At 37.1% G+C, this 20,408-nt stretch overlaps 1 protein-coding gene across 4 annotated transcripts in view; it reads left to right on the top strand.

Moving 5' to 3' along the window:
• Positions 1-7,174: 7,174 nt before the first annotated feature.
• YTHDC1 (YTH N6-methyladenosine RNA binding protein C1) overlaps positions 7,175-20,408 on the top strand; it is a 36,768-nt gene continuing 23,534 nt past the window's right edge. For all 4 annotated transcript variants that reach the window (XM_059066186.2, XM_067035713.1, XM_059066185.2 and 1 more), the window contains exons 1-4: positions 7,175-7,922; positions 17,677-17,778; positions 18,142-18,470; positions 18,590-19,022. In XM_059066186.2, the coding sequence (XP_058922169.1) occupies positions 7,895-7,922; positions 17,677-17,778; positions 18,142-18,470; positions 18,590-19,022 (892 nt within the window). In that variant the 5' untranslated portion in view covers positions 7,175-7,894. The remainder of the gene's footprint in view (positions 7,923-17,676; positions 17,779-18,141; positions 18,471-18,589; positions 19,023-20,408) is intronic.

Genomic DNA, 20,408 nt, shown 5'->3' with positions numbered 1-20,408 from the left:
AGTTCCATTTAAAAATTTGCCTGAAATTCTCATGTGTAATTTTTTTAAATGAAATATTTCAGACACTGATGACAGTAATGTAATCCTCATGTGCTCACTAATGTTATTGCTTTGCCATGTATTTCAGGTCTTTCTTGTCTTTAAATAAATAAAGCATATCTGATGAGCATTTAATCCTCGTTGTACCCCTTCTGAGTTCTATTCCTTCCTCCCTTCCTAGAAATAAACACTGTTTTGAAGATTACTTCTGGTCTATATAATTTTGTATTTTTCATACATATATTTCTATAAAATAATACATAGTATTTTTGTGTGTGTGTTTTTAACATTTAAACAATATTACCATAGCAACCTGAAAATTCTTTTTTCACTTAACATTATGTTTTTGAAATCTAACCATGTTGGTACATTTAGCTCTTGTTCATTTTTAATGCTGTATTATGTAACTGTATTTGAATATAACAAATTATCTCTACATTTAATTCTGTATTCCATGCCTAGGTATGATTATATCAGACTTTATTGATTTATTGATCTATCTGTCTTACTTTAATAAGTACCACACTGTCTTGATTACTATGGCTTTATGATAAGTCTTGAAATCAGGTAATGGTTATGCTCCAATATTGTTGTTTTCCAAAATTGTTTTGACTATTCTAGGTCCTTTTCATTTCCCTACAAATTTAAATTCACCTTGTCAATTTCTTTTGAGAAAATCCATTGGGATTTTGAATGAGATTGCTTTGAATCTATAGATCAGTTTAGGGAGAATTGACGTCAGTATTGAGTCCTTCAATGCATGATGAGTATTTTTTCATTTATTTAGGTCTTCTTTAATTTCTGTCAACACTGTTTTATAGTTTTCAGTCTTGCTAAGTATTTTATGTTTTTAATGCTATTGTAAATGTTTTTAAATTTCATTTTCCAATTGTTTGTTGCTATATTTAGAAATATAATTGATTTTTATATATGACATTGTGTATTACTTATCTAGTGCCATGAAACAGCGCACTCCCAAGTTTAGTGGCTTAAAAATAACCTTTATTATCTTTTGCCATTTCTGTGGGTCAGGTATTTCAGAATCACTCAGCTGGGCAGTTCTGGCTCATGAAGTTGAGGTCAGATTAAGGCTGCAGTCATAGGAAGGCTAATCACCTTGAACTTGTGTAGATTTTATGTTTATGCTTTATAGAAACAATCCAAGTTTTAAAATCCTTTCTAATATGCAAGATGCAACTTCCATATTTTGTTTCCCCTGTGGGTCTTCCGGGGCCTTGGTTTTAGTCTTTGTCTGAGTAGGTCATGATTAGACTTTACTTTGGCTAAAGTCCTTATTCTTATGGTGTGGCCTTTCTGGTGTCTCAGGGGCATACCTGGGGTATTAGGAGGTATGAATGAGATTTCTACCCCAGAAGGGCTAGATCTCCAAAGTTCCCTCCCACTCCTCCTCCTCTAGCTTTGCTTGTCCCCTAGTATCTCTGTTCTGATATCAACCCAATAGTAACTGAAATCTGGTAATCTATCCTATCATGGTTCTTCTCTCCATATGTATAGCTCTGGGCACTTTACTGCTATCTAAATTCTGTTAATTTCAATTCACAATTCATTACCATCAGTTTAAAAGGAACTTCCCCCTTTAGAAGCTGTATTGTATTTTTAAAATAATATTTTGATGATCCCTGAGATCTAAAGAGAAGTTTTGGCTGTATGTTTTTAGTGTACTGATCTTTACTCAGGAAATCATATGCATACATAGATAGCTAAGCCAAAAATCTATTTATAGTCATTTGGTGCTACATTTTCCGATTAAGTTCACCAACAACAATTGATAAAACAATCCATCATCCCTGAACTACAGAAATGATCAAAATAACAGTAGTTCCAGCTTATTGAACATTTAACTGCCCTTTTCTAACCATTTTAAACATTATAGCAACTCTGAAAATGATTTCTAAGTTTTCGTTCATAAAGACACTAAAGATTAGAGGTTAATTTCTCCTAGATTGCATGCTAGTGAATGGCAGAGCCAGAATTTGTACCAGCTTATTATGACTGCAAAATCTGTGCTTTTAATAAGTACATAATAGTTTACTTTAATGTTTAACAAATCTAGAGTTCAGTCTTTTATAACCCCTATTTTCCTTTTTATTAACATGACTGAAATGAAAACTGCATTTTTTAAACCATTGTACCTGTGTTCTCACATAAACTTATTTAAAAAAATTTTTTTTGATTTAAAAAATTTTTATTTTATATTGTATAGTTGATTAACAATGTTGTGTTAGTTTCAGGTGTAAAGCAAAATACTCAGCTATACACATACATGTATCTATTCTTTTTAAAATTCTTTCCCCATGTAGGTTATCACAGAGTATTGAGCAGAGTTCCCTGTGCCATACAGTAGGTCCTTATTGTCATTGATCACATAACCTTATTTTAATAGCAAATATTTAAATATAGAATTCTAATTACATTAAAGATTACTTTCAGTTACTTCTTAGTTCTGATAGAATAAATACGGATTAGGGAAAATGGCATTTTGATATTGCCTTAACTTTCTTGGTTGGTTTCTCTTGCTCTGCCTTTCTTTAAAATTATTAAAGAAAATCTAAAATATTTTTTTAAAAAGGTAGAGAGGAGAGTATGTTTTTCTACGAATGTATACATATCTGCAACTCATGAGCTGACTTGTATGATGCAACCCAAATCCCCTTGCCCTATACAAGTTTATTTTGAAATAAATCTCAGATAACATGTCATTTCATCTACAGATATTTTAGTATATATCATGAAATTATGAGAACCATTTTTAAACATAACTTATTAAACTAAAAATATTAATAGCAATTCTTTCAAAATCATTCACTCAATATTGTTTGCTGATATGTATATGTGTATGACTCTGTGTGTGTGTGTGTGTGTGTGTGTGTGTGTGTGTGTATGCAAGTGTATTCACGTTTTCAAATCAGGATCTAAATAAGATCCATGGCATTAGTTTCCTGGGCTGCTGTAACAAAGTACCAGAAACTGGGTGGCTTAAAACAACAGAAATTTATTGTCTCACAGTTCTGGAGGCTAGAAGTCTGAAATCAAAATGTCACTAGGGCCATAGTCCCTCAGAAATATGCAGGGGAGAGTCTTTATTTGCTTCTCAGCTTCTGGTTTTTGCCTGTAACCCTTGGGATTCTTTAGCTGCGTCACTCCAACCTCTGCCTCCATTTGTCACATGGCCAAATTTTCCGTGTGTACTTCTGTCTCTGTGTCTCTTTTCCTCTCTTATAAGGACACCAGTCACTGGATTAAAGGCCCACTCTACTCCAGTATACCCGTATCTTAATTAGTTACATATGAAACAAGCCTATATCCAAATAAGGCTGCAATCTGAGGTACTGCAGGTTATATCTTCAACATATTATTAGGGGGAACACAATTCAACACATAACATCCACGTACTACGATTGGTTTACATTTTTTATACTTCTTGTAAGTTTATTTTAGTGTATAGATTACTTACTCCTATTTCTTTCCTCCTTCATTGCAATTTATTTTTGAAGACATCTGCTTGTTTGTCCTGTACAGTTTCCTACTGTCTGGATTTTGCTAATAGTATTTGTGGGGGATAGCTTAACACAGTCACCTGTGCTTTGTCTGTGTCCCAGAGCACGATTTCTCAGCACAAGCACTGTTGGCATTTGGGTCAGATAGTTTTTTGTTAAAGTGGGAGGCTTTCCTGTGCCTTACAGGATGTTTAAAACCATCCCTTGTGGCAACCACATAGCTCTCCAAATACTGCCAAATGTCCCCTGGGGGCAGAATCACCCCCTCCCCCACCACCACCCGCTAGAGAACCACTGACAAAAGTCTTGATGAGATCCAGGTTTAGTTTTTTGGCAAGACTGCTTCATAGACAGAATTAGGTACTTCCATCAGGAGGCACATAACATCTGATCGTCTTTCTGTTATACAAATTAGCAGCCATTAATAACCATTGTCTTGATCTGTTTAATTCATTAATGGTTATAAAATGGTGATGTCCTACTTCTATCATTGCTTTGCCCTGGCCACATAGTAGCTGGAACACTTCCCTAAAAAGAAGCTTCCCTTCATCAACTATTTGTTTGGTAACCCTGAGATACAGTTCTAATTGGAAAGACAGGATAAATGATGATTTCTCTTTATCAGTTTTCAAAATAATGAACTGGTTCCCTAGCATCACCCAAAGGGGAATGATGAATTTTTTGGAACTATTATGAATTCAAGGATTTAAACATATTTGATATGTTTCAGTCTAATGCAATTTTGTCTTTACAGCTGCTCAAAATGCTCCATAGTTTGATAGGTCTCTGGCATTCTCTGATTACTACTTTCTAATATAAGATGTTCTAGGTTCATATTGCATATTCTCTTCATTGACACTCTCTAAGAGTCTGGACTGAGTCTCCTTTACTCTTCACTCTCCATAACCTTCCCAGGGGCGACAGAACACAACTATCAATTTTTTTTTTTTTTCTGAATCCACACACTTCATTGATACATACTTCAATCAGTGATATTGGTCAAGGTAGGGCAATTGAGAGGGATGGTGGAGGAAATCTTGTTGGAAAGTGCTTGCCCTGATTAAAGTCATTAAGCTTCAATAAAAGCACATAAACAGGGCTTCCCTGGTGGCGCAGTGGTTGGGAGTCCGCCTGCCGATGCAGGAGACACGGGTTCGTTCCCTGGTCCGGGAGGATCCCACATGCCGCGGAGCGACTAGGCCCGTGAGCCATGGCCGCTGGGCCTGCGCGTCCGGAGCCTGTGCTCCGCAACGGGAGGGGCCACAGCAGTGAGAGGCCCGCATACCGCAAAAAAAAAAAAAAAAAAAAAAAAAGCACATAAACACTGATGGTTCAAGGAAAGCCTTAGGTCAGCAGGCACCAGTTTGCAACCTGTCCTACATAACCTGGCCCTAGCCTGATGTGATATTAAATATTGTGAAAAATATGTTTCAGAGATTTTAGATTTTGTTGTCTTCCTTTGAGGAGTGCTGATCATCTTGAACTTGTGTTGGCTTATTTTCACATTTTACAGGTGTGGATCTGTGGAAAGCCAAAGGTGTTTTCCTTCCTCACACTCCAGTGGGCTCACCTTTGAAATTCTGTTTCTCTGTAGACCTTATACTGCTTTTGTTTAGGGTTGGGTCCTGATTAGGCCCTTACTCTTAAGGTGTGGCCTGTCCTTCAAACATTATCTCAGCCACTTGCTCTCTCACTCATTATCTGGGTGGCAGCTCACTGGTGTTCTCCTTAGACCCTTGACCACACCAAGGCCTCTTTCTCCCTCAGAGCCTTTGTGTGTGCTGTCCTCTGCATGGAAGACCCTTATCTCCACCTTTTACTGGGTATCAGTCTCAACTTCACCTCCTCAGAGAGGACTTTACTAGTTTTTCTATATAAAACGCCTCCACCCATCCCCCCCTTTGCCATATTAGCCTCTTGTTTCTTTCATAGAATTCCTCATGACTTTTAATTTGTTCACTTTTGCTTTGTCTCCCTCACTAGAACCTAAACTTGAACTCTGAAGAGAGAAACCAGATTCTATACCATGTATATTTTTTAACTCTGGAGCCTGTTACAACATTCGGGGCAGGATAGGAATTTAATAAATACTAGTTGACTGAAATAATAAATGAGTAGAACATATATAATGCTTTTCTTGATTCAGCGTCTTCTTACATAACCATTGAATATCAACCTGAATTGAACCATGGGCAATTTTGCCACCTAGAACCTTTTTTTTTTAACATGAAAACCATTTTTCTGCCCACCACCCTTGTCTTTTCTCCTCTTTACCTAGGTTAGGAGGCTTTTAGATCTCAACTAGGCTTTATTTTCCCTTCTCCAGAAAGCTTTCCTTTACTCTATTCTGTACCCTCCAGCAGTCTGAGTGACATGTCCCTAGAAGTTCCAATAACATTCTGAGCTTACTCCACATAAGGCAGTGTTAGGTGGTGGCTGGATCCAAATTGCCTGAATTTGAGCCATGTTACTTACTACTACTCATAACTTCGGGCACTTTAATTTCATATTACTTCACTTTCTTTTTATGTAAAATAGAGCTAGTAATATACTAATCTAATAGTGTTTTCGGAAGATGAAATCAGATCGTGCAGGTCAAGTGCTCAGAACAGTTCCTGCCACACAGTAAGAACACACATTTTTTAGTTATTATTTTTACACAGTAACTTCCTGTTAACTTTTCTCTTACTTATACATACTGAAAATTCCTGAAAGGCAGAAATACTGTCCTATTCACTCTTGATTCCTAAGCATCTGATACAAAGCTGGGTTTTATATTTACTGAATTGATTTCCTTCTCTCTTCCCCCTTCAAGCCCTCCAGATGGCTCCAAACGAATCTCTATTCGTGTTTTCCCACTACTTAAAATCTTCCCACTGCCTTCAGTTTGGTCTCTATGTTAAAAGGGCAATCAAAGACAAAGACACCAAAGATCTGTCCTTCTCTAAACTTGCCATAAGTTTGTAGTTTGTTTTTATGTCTATAACACTGTTACTTTTTTTGTTCTTCAAATTTTTTTTTCCCTTGTAAACTCAGTTATGGAGCAGTGAAGCAAAATTACATTTTCATTCGTTGGACAATGAACTTTAAGCAAGTTTCCTCGCAGATCTTACCATATCATGTAAAATAATTTTTCGTCACTTCTGTAATTTCTCAATAGTCTGTTTAAATCAACTGTGTACCCCAGGACCTCGATAAATGTTTCAATCAAATTTATGTGAATTACAAAGCTATTTTAAAATACAATATAATTCCCTTCGCCAGTTAAAAACGAAACTAGTAGGCTTTTGTGACAAGTGAGCTTGGTTGTGTCCTGTGCTGCCTTTGGGTAAGTCTGTAGCACATCTGGCACCTAGAGTAGAAAGTACATCCGGCACCTAGAGTAGAAAGTGGTGGCTGCAAAAGGACTGGCCCAGACTTGTCCTAAATAAGTCTCCCAGAACTGAATCAGGTGTTCCGCGGAGCGACAGAAAGCATCTTTGACTTGAGGCTGGAAGCTCCGTTAATAGGCGCTTCAGGTGAGAAACCTGAGCCGCCTGGGAATACCCAGCGCAGCAGCCTCCCCGTAAACTTGAGAGACTTTTTTTTTTTGCGGTACGCGGGCCTCTCACTGTTGTGGCCTCTTCCGTTGCGGAGCACAGGCTCCGGACGCGCAGGCTCAGCGGCCATGGCTCACGGGCCTAGCCGCTCCGCGGCATGTGGGATCTTCCACGAAACTGTGTCCCCTGCATCGGCAGGCGGACTCTCAACCACTGCGCCACCAGGGAAGCCCAAGGGGCCACCAGGGAAGCCCAAGGGAGACTTTTATCAATAGAAATAAAACTCATACCAGGGACTTCCGGGCTGCGGGGGGCGGGGCGACGTGCTGACGTTACGTCACGTTCTTGCCTGACCTGCCACCCCGCCCCTCTCCGTACTGTGACGTTCCCAGGGAGGAACGAAGCGTAAACAGCGCAGGGCATTTTGGGAGGGGGATTGTTTCACGCAGGAAGCAGGCTCCATTTTAGCGCCGCCCGCTGTCGCCATCTGTTTCCCTTTCCTACCCGTTACCGCCTCCCGTCCCTAAGCCCCAACGGGAACGCTGGGCTTAGGGTGGGGGAGGCAGGAGTGAAAGGAGGGAAGAGGAAAAGGGAGAAAGGGAAGAAGTGGGGAGAAGGGGTGAGTCGGGAAGGGTGAGTGGTAGAGGCTAACGTGCGAAGCGCGCAAGCCCAGCGGACGGACTGACGGACGCGCCTGTGCTTCTGCTGCCGCGGCTGCGGCGCCCGCGCGAGTCGCGTCGAAGCGGCTGCGGCGGCGGCGGCGGCTGCGGCGGCAGCAGCGGAAACAAGAGGGGAGCAATGGCGGCCGACAGCCGAGAGGAGAAAGGTTAGTGCGGAGAAAGGTGATGGGCGGAGGCGGGGTTCGGGAGTGGGTCGACGGAGCCGTGGTCGTCGTTGTGGGTAGGGGAGGTTAGCTTGCTCCGCGCGGAGCCGGTCTCCCCATGGAAACGCTTGGACTCATTGGAAAAGACCAGGCCTGCACTTTCGTCCCCGGTCTGCATATGACCTAACACTTCATCTAGCCTGGGATTTTTCTTTGATTCTAATTTCCTTCTTCACTTAACGTTTATCTGTCCTGGGCGCGGCTGAGAGAAGGCCTGTTCTGAGTTGCAGGCCCTTAGGTTTATTTCCTGGTAGTGGTATGCGGATGTAATGCGTATCTTCAGAACAGCCTTTTCTGTTAGGCTGAATTTCGAAAACCCTTAATGCCCTTAAAGCTGGTAATCTACTAAGTAAGCATATTTAAGAAGTGGTATAGATAGATAATCTCGCGAAATGTCTACGAGTAACTTCTGGCTGTTCTGTTAAATAGGCAAAGTGGCAAGAATGGCCTTTTTGGTTCCTCAGATACTTATTTTGGAAAACGTGATGTTTGAAAAGATGATTATGTGATTTAGGCCAGGCAGGAAAAATCCTGGCCACTATTGTGATAGACACGTTGTGCGTAGTTCCTAGAGGGTACAACCAGGAACAAATGGATATAATTTGTAGAGAGTCGGAGGGCTACTGTTACTTTGAAATATGGGAAGAGCTGGTGTTGCCAGAATGAAATGTCATGTCTTTTTAAATACTGACCTTCCAAGCCCTGGAATTGTTAATGTAGATCCTGAATCGGTACAAGTCTGGAGAATGGTCTAGATTGGATGGTGCGTTAAGGTTTTTTACAACCCTAGGATTACCATGATAGATTTGGAAAGGTTATAGTTGGTAAAAATCTGGCCAGCTGCTGTCCTGTATTTTACGGATCTACTCTTTTGTGTGGCTAATTGATTTGGGGGAGGGGGGATTTGTTAAGTGGGCTGTAGTGTCAAGTTCCATTAGACTTGTGACTTCCAATTTTTCTCCTTAAAAGTAGTCTTCATGAATCAGCGAACTGCTCAGTAATAGGGACAAGCTTGGGAAACGGAGTGGGTGGGAATATGTTTAAGATATGGCTCCTATCTCAAAGCAGCTCGGTGATTAGGGTTTAGTAGTTTAATTTTTTTTCCTTAAACGAATCCTAAAAATCTTCTCCCTTCCTTTTGAGAAGTCCCGAAGGAATGTGATCATAGGATTGCATGGTGTTAGTGAATAAAAGAAACTGCTTTTAATTAGTAGTAAAGTAGTATTAAGTAGATAATTTTAATCAGGAAGAATTAATTCAGTCAACATTTGATTGTTTCAGAGTGTAATCTATGATCTGTGTGTATGGGAGTGGGTGGTGGTTGAGGTGGGTGAGATGAACTAGATAAAAAATGAGTAAAAGCTCAGTACTTCTCAAGAGTTCAGTGTCTGTTAAGATGAACATAGTTGTAAGTCAGTTATGGAGTAGACACAGTATTGTACACGGAGGGAAAAAAGTAGATGATGTTTTAAAAATTTTGTTTTAGAAATGGATTTAGTGATGAAAACGTCGAAATGCATAAATTTTGTAACTATTGGGAAGTAGTAATGCCACCTATTAGCAATACTTCGGATAAATTGTCCAGCTAAATTGTTCAGCTTCTGAAAGGCCTCACATTTGTGTAGTTTTTAAAAAATTGATTTTCATAATTCAACTTCATTTCAGAATTTATGATGTAAGTACTTATAGTTTAAGATTGTCTCTAGTTTACTGGGAAAGCTAGCAGATACATATCTATTGGAATTGCTTATTTAATTCTGGAATGAGCAGATTTCTAGAATAACCCACTTTGCATGTATGGAAACTGAGGCCTAGGGTGTCTCACTTTCTTGATCTTTGTCAAACAGCTAGAATAATAGCCAGAATTAGAATTAATGCTTGACTCTTTCTTTTCATGTTGAACAAGGAAAAATGGGAAGCTAAGTACTTATTGTCATCAGTTATGTTATATGAAACACTAGGAAATTATAAAGGTAAGCCCTGTCACAGATCTTACACATGTCACAAACCTTAGGTCCTTTCTTGAAAGATTCTGTAAGTGGTATAAGATCTTGATAAGAAATGAGTTTAAGTTGCAGAAATTTGTTATAAATCACAGAGCAGTTACAAAACTTGCAGTCATAAAGTCCTTGGATTATTGGGCTTTGCACATTAGCTGTGTAATAAGCAGACATAACCTTCTATAAATGCTTCTGTAATACCCATACCTAGAAAGTGAAGCCTATAACTGGAGAATTTGCCAGCTTCCTGATTCCTGTGGTGATTGTCCAAAAAGTGGATGTGGGAGATGTTGGAATATTGGTGGTATTAACTAGTGTTAATTGCCATTTTTCTGTGTTTTCTATTATAAACACCTGGTTTATATTTTATTTCTTGAGCTCTTAAAAAGTTTTCTCTGAAGAACAGTTATACAAGTTTGATGTGTCTAAAATGTGGATAATGAGGTACTACTTTCGAAAGTAACATGTTTTTTGCATTACCAGACTGGAAGCTCCATGAAGGCCAGGAGTATGTCGGTCTTGTTTACCAGGTTCCTGGTGTACAGTAATTATGTCTCAGTGCCTCGAATAAATGATTTAGAAGATTGTAAATCATTAGCTCAAGGTTGGACTTCATTAATGACTGACTAGTTATGACTAGTTCTGTGATGTTTTCTATTGATGTCCAAAGTTAAGAGTTTACCAGTTTAAATTATACACGTACACACACTCATGCAGGCAAATACATATAAATATGTATGCATCGTTATATATATACACACATATATGCATATACACACTGTAGCCCTCAATATAGTAAGTACTTAGGGTTAGATTGACTTGGTCCACTTTAGTTAGGGCTTTGTAAAGCATAGAGTATGTATTTGATATTCGATATATTAGTTTTAACCCGTAATAGAAGTAGGACAAAAAATTACAAATGCCCTCCTTAGACTTCAGTTGTATGCATTTTGGAAGACAGGAAATTTGGATGGGATAAGGAAATCCAAGTCTCTACACTTCTTGAAGAATGACGATCTTGAAGTAACTGAGAGACTGGTCTAATGTAAAACACAACAGAAGGGGAGGCTCCAGGAAATCTTGCTATATTGCCAAACCGGACTAAAACTATATTAAGTGAATTAAAATAAAAACTGTAATGTATTATGGTGCCCTGTATTGGAAAACAAAATAGGTAGCATATTTAAGTACCCAGTTTTGTTTTGTTTTTTTTTTCCTTTAAATATTTCAGGTCTTAGTCTGATGCTGGATCCTGAAATAAATAGTACTTTTTATCTCCTGACCCAGAAGCTTCCAGGGTCAAAAAAATGAACTGCATCTCAGATAAAGGTTAATTTTCTACACTGATATCCCTGGAGTTAAGATTTGTGGCCTTGCTGGGCCAGGAATTTCAAGGTTGAGGTGTAATTCTGGTAGAGTGGAAAGAGCATTAAATTTGGATTCAGAACTGTGAGATTTAAGTCACAGTATTTTAATTCTCTGGGCTTCATTTGGGATATTTTTTATTTCCTTGTTTTGCTTCCTATACCCATGGATCTGTACCTCTTTCCCAAAACTCAGTTTGTTAATAATATTGATAGTTTGTGATGATAACTAAGATTATGCTTGCTTAACAAGTGATGATAATGAAGTCCGTATAAAAACATCATATATTGTGAATGCAAAACATTCACAGATTATTGCATTTCCATAGAGGAATCAAGCTAGCAGCCGCCTGCTTTGTTTTGTTTTTAGTTGAGGCAGCATTTAAAAGTCAGACAATTTCAAATAAAAATATGAATTTGGGAATCCTTGAAACTTTGTAAGATCCGACATGGCACTTGCATTCTGTCAAGGCAGTTAATCCACTGGAGTTGAGTAGGCTTGTCCCCTTTAGCATTCCTACTCTTCCACAGAGTATCATATATACTAAAACTGAAGTTTGGTGTCCCTGTGCCTCAGTGTCTTGAACCTTAAATTTTTTTGCAGTTATTTAACATCAGTGTTGTTCAGTAGTTGTGGGTTTATATGCATTCTAGGGTCAGGCAGATAAAGTACTTAGTACAGTAGGTAATGGTGAGTGTTAGGTTATAGAGAATAAAGGAGTAAGCATGGTATATGTTCAGGCAATATTAGTAAATACACTGATGTATGGGGCATAAACCCAGATTGTCTTATGCAAAACTTTGACATAGGTTACCTTCTCTGTGTCTTAACAGAAGACTATCAGGACTGCTCCATCTGGTTTTTTTCAGATGGGAGTCTGGGCCCCTAGTAATCAAATAGTCTTTTTAAAAAAATGTAGGGTCTGGATTTTTATATTAAATCCTTGGCGCTTTCAAAAACAAAACATCCAAGAGCTAGATTCATCCAACAGGCTGTTAGTGTATAACTTTGAATGGATTTGAACTTTAGCTGTAAATGGAAATACTGTTTATTTGTGTTTCATTTGAGTTAATTTGTTGCACTGACATATTTGGAAAAATTCATTTTGTTGTGGCATGTAAAACACAATTTTCAGGGTTTTAAAAGGATTTTTTTAAAAATGACTATAGTTCTTTATAGAGACTTCTCAAAAAAATGAAGTGCTTTAACTGTAGAAATACTGCATTTGAGTTATTTTTTATATAGAATTCTTAACCTGGCATTTGCTAACTTTTGTTCATTTTATTGCTAATATTCTTAAGGTGCTGCTGTCAAACTACTGTGAAGAAATTGTGTATGTACATATCACTATACAGAATAATAATGCTAAATTTCAGGATAAAGTGAGTGATTTAAAACATTAAAGTAGTTTAAAGAGGGTCACCCTAGAGAACCGGTGGATGTTACTTTATCTCTTGAAGACATAGTTATTTCTTTCTAAAAAGGATATACCAGTGATAGATTAGTCTTTAACAGTAGTAGCTTCTGAGACTACTAAAATAATCTTTCTTTATAACTAATTCATTTTAAATTGAAAACATGAATTAAAATATATACAAACTCCTCTCTCTAGCCAGTGAATGAAGTGGTCAGAGGAATCAGCTTGTTAGCTTTATAACCCAATACTATGAACTCTCACCTTTTTAAACCAGAGTTTGGTTTTTAAGAGTACTCCTTACATTTATAATTAAAATCCTTAAGTTTAAGCAAAAACTAAGCAGGTGGTGGTAGTTTTGAAAACATCTATCAAGTATTTAACATTTCAACCAACAATAGGTAGAGTCCATGGCTCCTCTCTTTGAACCTGAGTAGACTTTTGTGATTGTCTTTGAATAAAATACTGTGGCAGTGTTCCTGAGCTTCTGCCTAAACCACCATGAAAGCTCTAAACCACCATGAAAGCTGTAAACCACCATGAAAGAGGTCGGCCTATGCTGAAGCTGTCATGGGGGAGAGTGACCATAGAAAGGAGTGCCCTAGGAACCCCAGCTGTTTTGAGTCTTCCCAGCCAAGGCCTTCAGATGATTCTAGCTAACCCTTAACTGCAGCCACGTGAGAGACCCTAGTTGAGCCTCAGAACCATAAGCAATAATAGTAAATTGCTGTATTGTTTTAAGTCAGGTTTTTGGGGTAGCATGTTAAACTTACAGCAGTAGATAGAAGGAACATTTATGTATTTGTCTTATTGAGAAAAGAGGATTTTATTTTATGTGCTGGACCAGATTTTGTGTATCATGTACCCTAGTCATTAACAAAAGGTTCAGGAGCATCAAATAACTGCCCCGTCCACCCCCTTCCCTTCCCCAAACACTGATCTTTTTATTCTAAATGCCTCTTTTCAGAGGTGAAGAAACTGGAGATCAGACTGGGACTTTCCTAAAGATACCTAGCTCTTAAATGATGACCTGGATTTTCTTGCTTACGAATAGAAATCTCTTGCTCCTATGTATCTTATTTCAGCAAATATATAAGCGATTTCAGTGGTGGAGAGAAGTAAATTAAAATGTGATCTTTTATATCAGGGGGTCAGATAGAAAATAATATTTTAGGCTTTGTGGGCCACATAAGGTCTTCGTCATACATTCTTTCCTTTTTTTAAAAACACAACCTTAAAAATGCAGAAACCATTCATATCTTGCCAGTCAAAAACAGACCATGGGCTGAATTTGTCCTGCAGGTCTTATTAGTTGGCTAATATTGTGATAAAACCACAGTTAGGTTTTTGATGTCATAGACTATAATATGGATAAAAATTTGTAGACCATCAAGTGAGGATGTTATGGTTGATCTTAAAGTAAATTTAAGGTGCTATAATGTTGGTAATATGGAGCTTTCTGGTGCACTAATTTGGAATTTATCTACTAGTGCACATGACCTTTCAGTGATACTTTGTAGTTTCGTTTTCTTATATTTGTTTAAAGATGCTTATTTTATAATAGCCAGGACATGGAAGCAACCTCAGTGTCCATCGACAGATAAATGGATAAAGAAGATGTGGCACGTATATACAATGGAATATTACTCAGCCATAAAAAGAAATCAAATTGAGTTATTTGTAGTGAGGTGGATGGACCTAGAGTCTGTCATACAGAGTGAAGTGAGTCAGAAAGAGAAAAACAAATACTGTATGTTAATATATATATGGAATCTAAAGCAAAAAGGTTCTGATGAACCTAGGGGCAAGACAGGAATAAAGATGCAGACATAGAGAATGTACTTGAGGATATGGGGAGGGGAAAGGGGTAAGCTGAGACAAAGAGAGTGGCATTGACATATTATATACACTACCAAATGTAAAATAGATAGCTAGTGGGAGGCAGCTGTATAGCACAGGGAGATCAGCTCCTGCTTTGTGACCACCTAGAAGGGTGGGAGGGAGACCCAAGAGGGAGGGGATATGGGGATATATGTATATGTATAGCTTATTCACTTTGTTATACAGTAGCAACTAACACAAAATGTAAAGCAATTATACCTCAATAAAGATGTTAAAAAAGATGCTTTTAATGTCCCCCATCTAATTTAACCATACATTTAGAAAGCCTGAACTCTAAGCGAGTGAATTTGCTCAACCTGAATTTCTGAGCTTCTATTTCTTTAACTGCAGAGTATTGGATCTAAAACATACCTTGTGTGTGTCAAGTATGATATGTGTGAAAGTGATAAAATGTTAGAAAAGCAAGTATTGATTAATATTTTAAAATTTTGTAGGTGCTTTCTAAAACTGCAACCAATCTTTGAATTTGACTAATAAAATTATTTGTTAAAGCTTTTTAAGACAGTAATACCCTTTTTATAGGGAAACCATGATTTAGGCATGTCTGAAATTTAAATTGATTAATTAACCTGCACAGTTATTTCATTCTGTGTTTAGCATGTCTAGATTTAGCATTTATAAAAGTTCATGTGAATGTTCAGGCTTTTGAAGTGGATATTTCTAATCAAGAACTAGTGATTTCATGAAGAGTTTTGTCTAGCACTGTGTTTATTACTTAATTGCCTATTTTGCTGTCATAGTTCTATTTTTTTTCTTTTGCTTCTACAGATACCTTATTTTTCAAGATCTGTTGGACCCACTTTTTACTGACTAGAGAGCTTTGACCTAAGAATCATTGAATATCTGAAAAACTTGGGTTTTTAAAAATCAAATTGTATGTTTTTATTTTTATTTACAATATAGCATCCAAAAATTGTGTTTGCCACCATTCAGGTCTTGAGGGGATTTCCTCAGTGAAAACATGAACCCAGAGGATGAGAGAAGCCTTTTTGGTTGGCATATCTTAATTTTCATTACCATTTAAAAAAATAAGTAAACAAAAATGATAACAGTCTGTATAGTGTATATTCATTTTAGAAAAATGGTAAAGTACAGAAAAGCATTCTTAACACTCAAAGAAATCAGTTACGATGCTATTCCAAGCATAGGTAATTTTCAATGTTTCTTTTTAAAATTTTTATTGGGGCATAATTGATTTACAATGTTGTGTTAATTTCAGGTATACAGCAAAGTGAATCTGTTATACAAATACATATATCCACTCTTTTTTAGATTCTTTTCCCATATAGGCCATTACAGAGTGTGGAGTAGAGTTCCCTGTGCTATACAGTAGGTCCTTGTTAGTTATCTGTTTTATATATAGTAGTGTGTATGTGTCTGTTATTAAGTAGCAGCAGTGACTCCAAGCACAGAGGAAGATGCATTGTTACCTTTTCCATATCCTATGTAACCTTGCTTTCCTTCTTATTATGCCTACATTATCTGTTTTAGTTCTCTTGAGTCACTGATTTCTGTCCCTCTTTGGGGATATTTGAACTCCATCTAACCTGTTCATAGACCTCAGGTTAATAATCCTTGCTATACTTTTAGTGGGCTTTGCTTTTTGGCTGGAGCCATGATACAATTGTCCTATCTCATCAGTTTTTATGATTTTATACCTCTCTTTATGGCACCTTAGATTTGGAAACATAGTTTTTGATGCCAGGATATTTAGTGTTCAAAACATTGACCTTTAGTGCCTTAGTGCCTTATTTGAAAAAAAAAAAATCAGTTTAAAGTAGTAAATACATAGTTGCATGTCTTTCTAAGACTTATTTTGTCTAGTTGGACAGGGTTGGGGGTAGGGAAGGTGATGGTGTGATAAAACTGAGCTCTAAATTTTCACTATCATTGACTGTATCAGTTACAGTCAATAGTTTCCTTGTCTGAACAAGTTATACTTTTATAGTCCATGCCAGCATCCTCAAATGTTTTTGACTGTGTACCCCATCAGTAATTTTCTTCTTTTAACTTACTTGGACATTATTTCAGACAAACAGGATAGCTGTAAGGATAGTACAAAGAATTCTTTTGCTTTTGAGCCACGTTCCACAAATGTTAACATTTTTACCACATTTGTCTTTCTAATTCATTCTTTCTCCCTCTTTTGTCAGTTGTAGACATGATGCTTCTTTGCCCCTAAATAGTTAAGTATGTATTTCCTAAAAAGTAGAATTCTCTTTTACTTAACTGTAGTACTATCAAAATCAGGAAATTGACATTGATACTTGTAATCTACAGACCTTGTTTAGATTTCACTAGTTTTTCAGTTGTCTCAGATCATGTGCTGTGTCAGTTATTGTATCTTTTAGTCTCCTTTAATCTGAAGTATTTCCTTAGTGTTTGTATTTCATGAATGAACTGTGACATTTTTGGATGCCTCTAAATTTGGGTTGGTTGGATGTTTGTTTACTCATGTATAGGTTTAGGTTTTGCATAGGAATATCACAGAATTTTTCTATTCATAGTGCATCATTCCAGGGGGTCCCTGTTGTTGATTTGACCCCACTGCTGGTGATGTTAACCTTGATTACTTGGTTAAGCTGGAATCTGCCAAATTTCTTGACTGTAAAATGGTAATAAGTATTCTGCCCGGAGTACACAATCTTTGATAAATGTATGTTTATTTTAAAATTATACACATATTTTTATTGTGCATATTCTAAAGCAGTTACAAAAATTAGACATTAAAGGATGAGCTACAAATGCAGAAGGTCTCAATTTTTCTTTCTGTACCCCAGTATATCCTTTCATACCCTATGGGATATATACGCCTAGCTTTGTAGACCAGAGCTGTGCATCATATCCTTTACTTTATATCATTTTATAGGAATTATTCTTGTGTCTTGATCCTGAAATAAAAGCTCCTTGAAGGTTATGTTCTCATACTTCCGTAGCCTCAACACAGTAAGTACTCAAAAATAAATGCTTAATGTTAATGATTTTTCCCTGTTACCTTTTAATCTTTTGCTTCCAGATGGAGAACTTAATGTTCTAGATGATATTTTGACTGAAGTACCAGAACAGGATGATGAACTCTATAATCCAGAGAGTGAACAAGATAAAAATGAGAAAAAGGGTATGTAAGATTTCTATTTTTGTTAAAATAGCAAAGTAGAGATCAATTTCTTAAGAAAGAGTCTTTGCTTTTGTACTTGTTCCTTGAGGCACTTACCACCAAAAGCACAATCATAAGAAGCAGTGGTACCCAATTCCATATGAAAGAGAGTAATATATTTTTTCCAAATGTGTGAAATGTCTCATGTATTTATTCCAGTGTTTGAAAGCTGTGTTTTTTTATGATTAACTTTGGAGTAAAGGTATTTCAGAAGACATTTAAAGAAATGAGGTTTCTTTTCTCTGATATATTTACTGTTAAACTTCGGTGAAATAAGTGTAATACCCAAATTCTTATATATATTTTTTTCATTGTATTTTTAAGGTTCAAAAAGAAAAAGTGACCGAATGGAATCTACTGACACAAAGCGACAAAAGCCTTCTGTTCATTCAAGACAATTGATTTCTAAGCCACTGAGCTCATCAGTTAGCAATAACAAAAGAATGGTTAGCACAAAAGGAAAGTCAGTCACCGAGTATAAAAATGAGGAATATCAAAGATCTGAAAGAAACAAACGTCTAGAAGCTGATCGGAAGATTCGTTTGTCAAGTAGTGCCTCCAGAGAACCTTATAAGAGTCAACCTGAGAAAACATGTCTGCGGAAAAGGGATCCTGAAAGGAGGGTCAAATCCCCTACACCAGATGGTTCTGAGGTAGTAAATATTATTGCAGATATAATACAGAAAGCAGTTCTTTTTGAGGCTAGAACTATTTATTCACTCTGACCTTGTCTGTTATATGACTGCTGATTCCCTTTTTCTTTAAACATCAGAGAATTGGGCTTGAAGTGGATAGACGTGCAAGCAGATCCAGCCAGTCTTCTAAGGAGGAAGTGAACTCTGAAGAATATGGCTCTGACCATGAGACTGGCAGCAGTGGTTCTTCTGATGAGCAAGGCAACAACACTGAGAATGAGGAGGAAGGGGTGGAAGATGTGGAGGAAGATGAAGAAGTAGAGGAAGATGCAGAGGAAGATGAAGAGGTGGATGATGATGGAGAGGAGGAAGAGGAGGAAGAAGAAGAGGAAGAGGAGGAGGAGGAGGAAGAGGAGGAGGAGGAGGAAGAAGAATATGAACAGGATGAGAGAGACCAGAAGGAAGAGGGAAATGATTATGACACCCGAAGTGAGGCTAGCGACTCTGATTCTGAATCTGTTTCCTTCACGGATGGGTCTGTCAGATCTGGTTCAGGAACAGATGGATCAGGTACTAATTTTTATATGTAAAGGTTTGTCTTTTTTTTTTTTTTTTTTTTTTTTTTTAAATTGACCTGCTTGTTTTTTTTTCTTGAACATGTTTAAATTGAATTATAAAATTTTTGAGGCAATGGGGGGGATGTTAGTAAGACTGTCCTGTGATTTTTTTTGTTTGTTTTATAGTGTGCTTTTGAGTATTATAAATGCACCTGAATAAGATTTACATATGTTAGTAAAGGCATTTCCCAGCTACAAATTGATTGTATTATAAATACACTAGTCTGATTGTTTCTTTATAAGGAAATGTATTTGAGGTTTTAATGTTATAAATTATTAGATTTCCATACTAGTCAACAACAGCTTATTTGAACACTGATGTACTTGAAGTATATTCATATGGCACCTGTCTGCTAGGTATTAAAATATTTTCATGTTAAATGCCTCTAGGTTTCCATCATGTGGCAACAGAAACCAAAATAACTTTCTTTTTCTCTTGGGAGCACAAACTTTTCTTTCAGTTTTGTACCTGTGGGTTGACTGACTGGGGCAGGGTCTCCAGAGGGCTGGGTGTAATTTAGGTACCAGATGGAAAATAGGAGTATAAAATTATTGTGGAGAGACTGAGTAAGAGGCATCTTGGGTCATTCCTTCAATACTACATGCCCTGCCACTTTATCTGACCCATGAGACTTAAATATGAGAATGGTAGATAGTTGCAGTCATTAGGCTGAGGGAGCCCTCTTTTGGGGGGAAATTCAGAGGGTAGAGCAATGAGAGGCCAGGGTACTTAAGAGACAGCTGGTCACTCTGTTATGATTATACTCTCATGGCTGTCTTATGTAAAGATGCAGCCAGGTCTCCTACATAGGCCAAATGTACTAAATATTGGAATACAAGAAAAATTCTATTCTTTTGATATATATGATAATTAAATGTCATTATTATAGAATTTTATCATTTTAGTGTAGTACATTGTTAGTAAATCATATTTTTGATATAGTGTAAATGATAAGAGCAAATGACCAGGTATTTTCTAATTGGCAGCTGAAGTGCTTCTAGCCTTTTGCTCACTAGAGTTCTAGGTTTGGGAGTTTAGACAGGTTTTGAAGGGTGCTAAAGAGTTAAACTGAATAGATGAGTAGTTGGGTTTGATATAAAAAAAAACAACTTGTGGAATGTTTAGTTCTACTATCCCATCATATTTTTTGCAGACTGATGGGATATACGTTTTATAATTCATGATAATGGATAGAGAACAAAAATTGCATTGGCAATATGAATGAATGTTCATTTATTGTGGAGAATGTGTGAAACCTGTAAAAGTAGGGAACATTTTATTATGGGAATCTTCTTTTTGGTGTCCATGTTAAGAACGATATTTCTTAGACTTGAATGT

This window comes from Kogia breviceps, chromosome 6 (genome assembly GCF_026419965.1).
Source record: "Kogia breviceps isolate mKogBre1 chromosome 6, mKogBre1 haplotype 1, whole genome shotgun sequence".
NCBI lineage: Eukaryota > Metazoa > Chordata > Mammalia > Artiodactyla > Physeteridae > Kogia > Kogia breviceps.
Note: the sequence above shows the minus strand (reverse complement) of the source record. Positions and strands in the feature narration are given on the sequence as shown.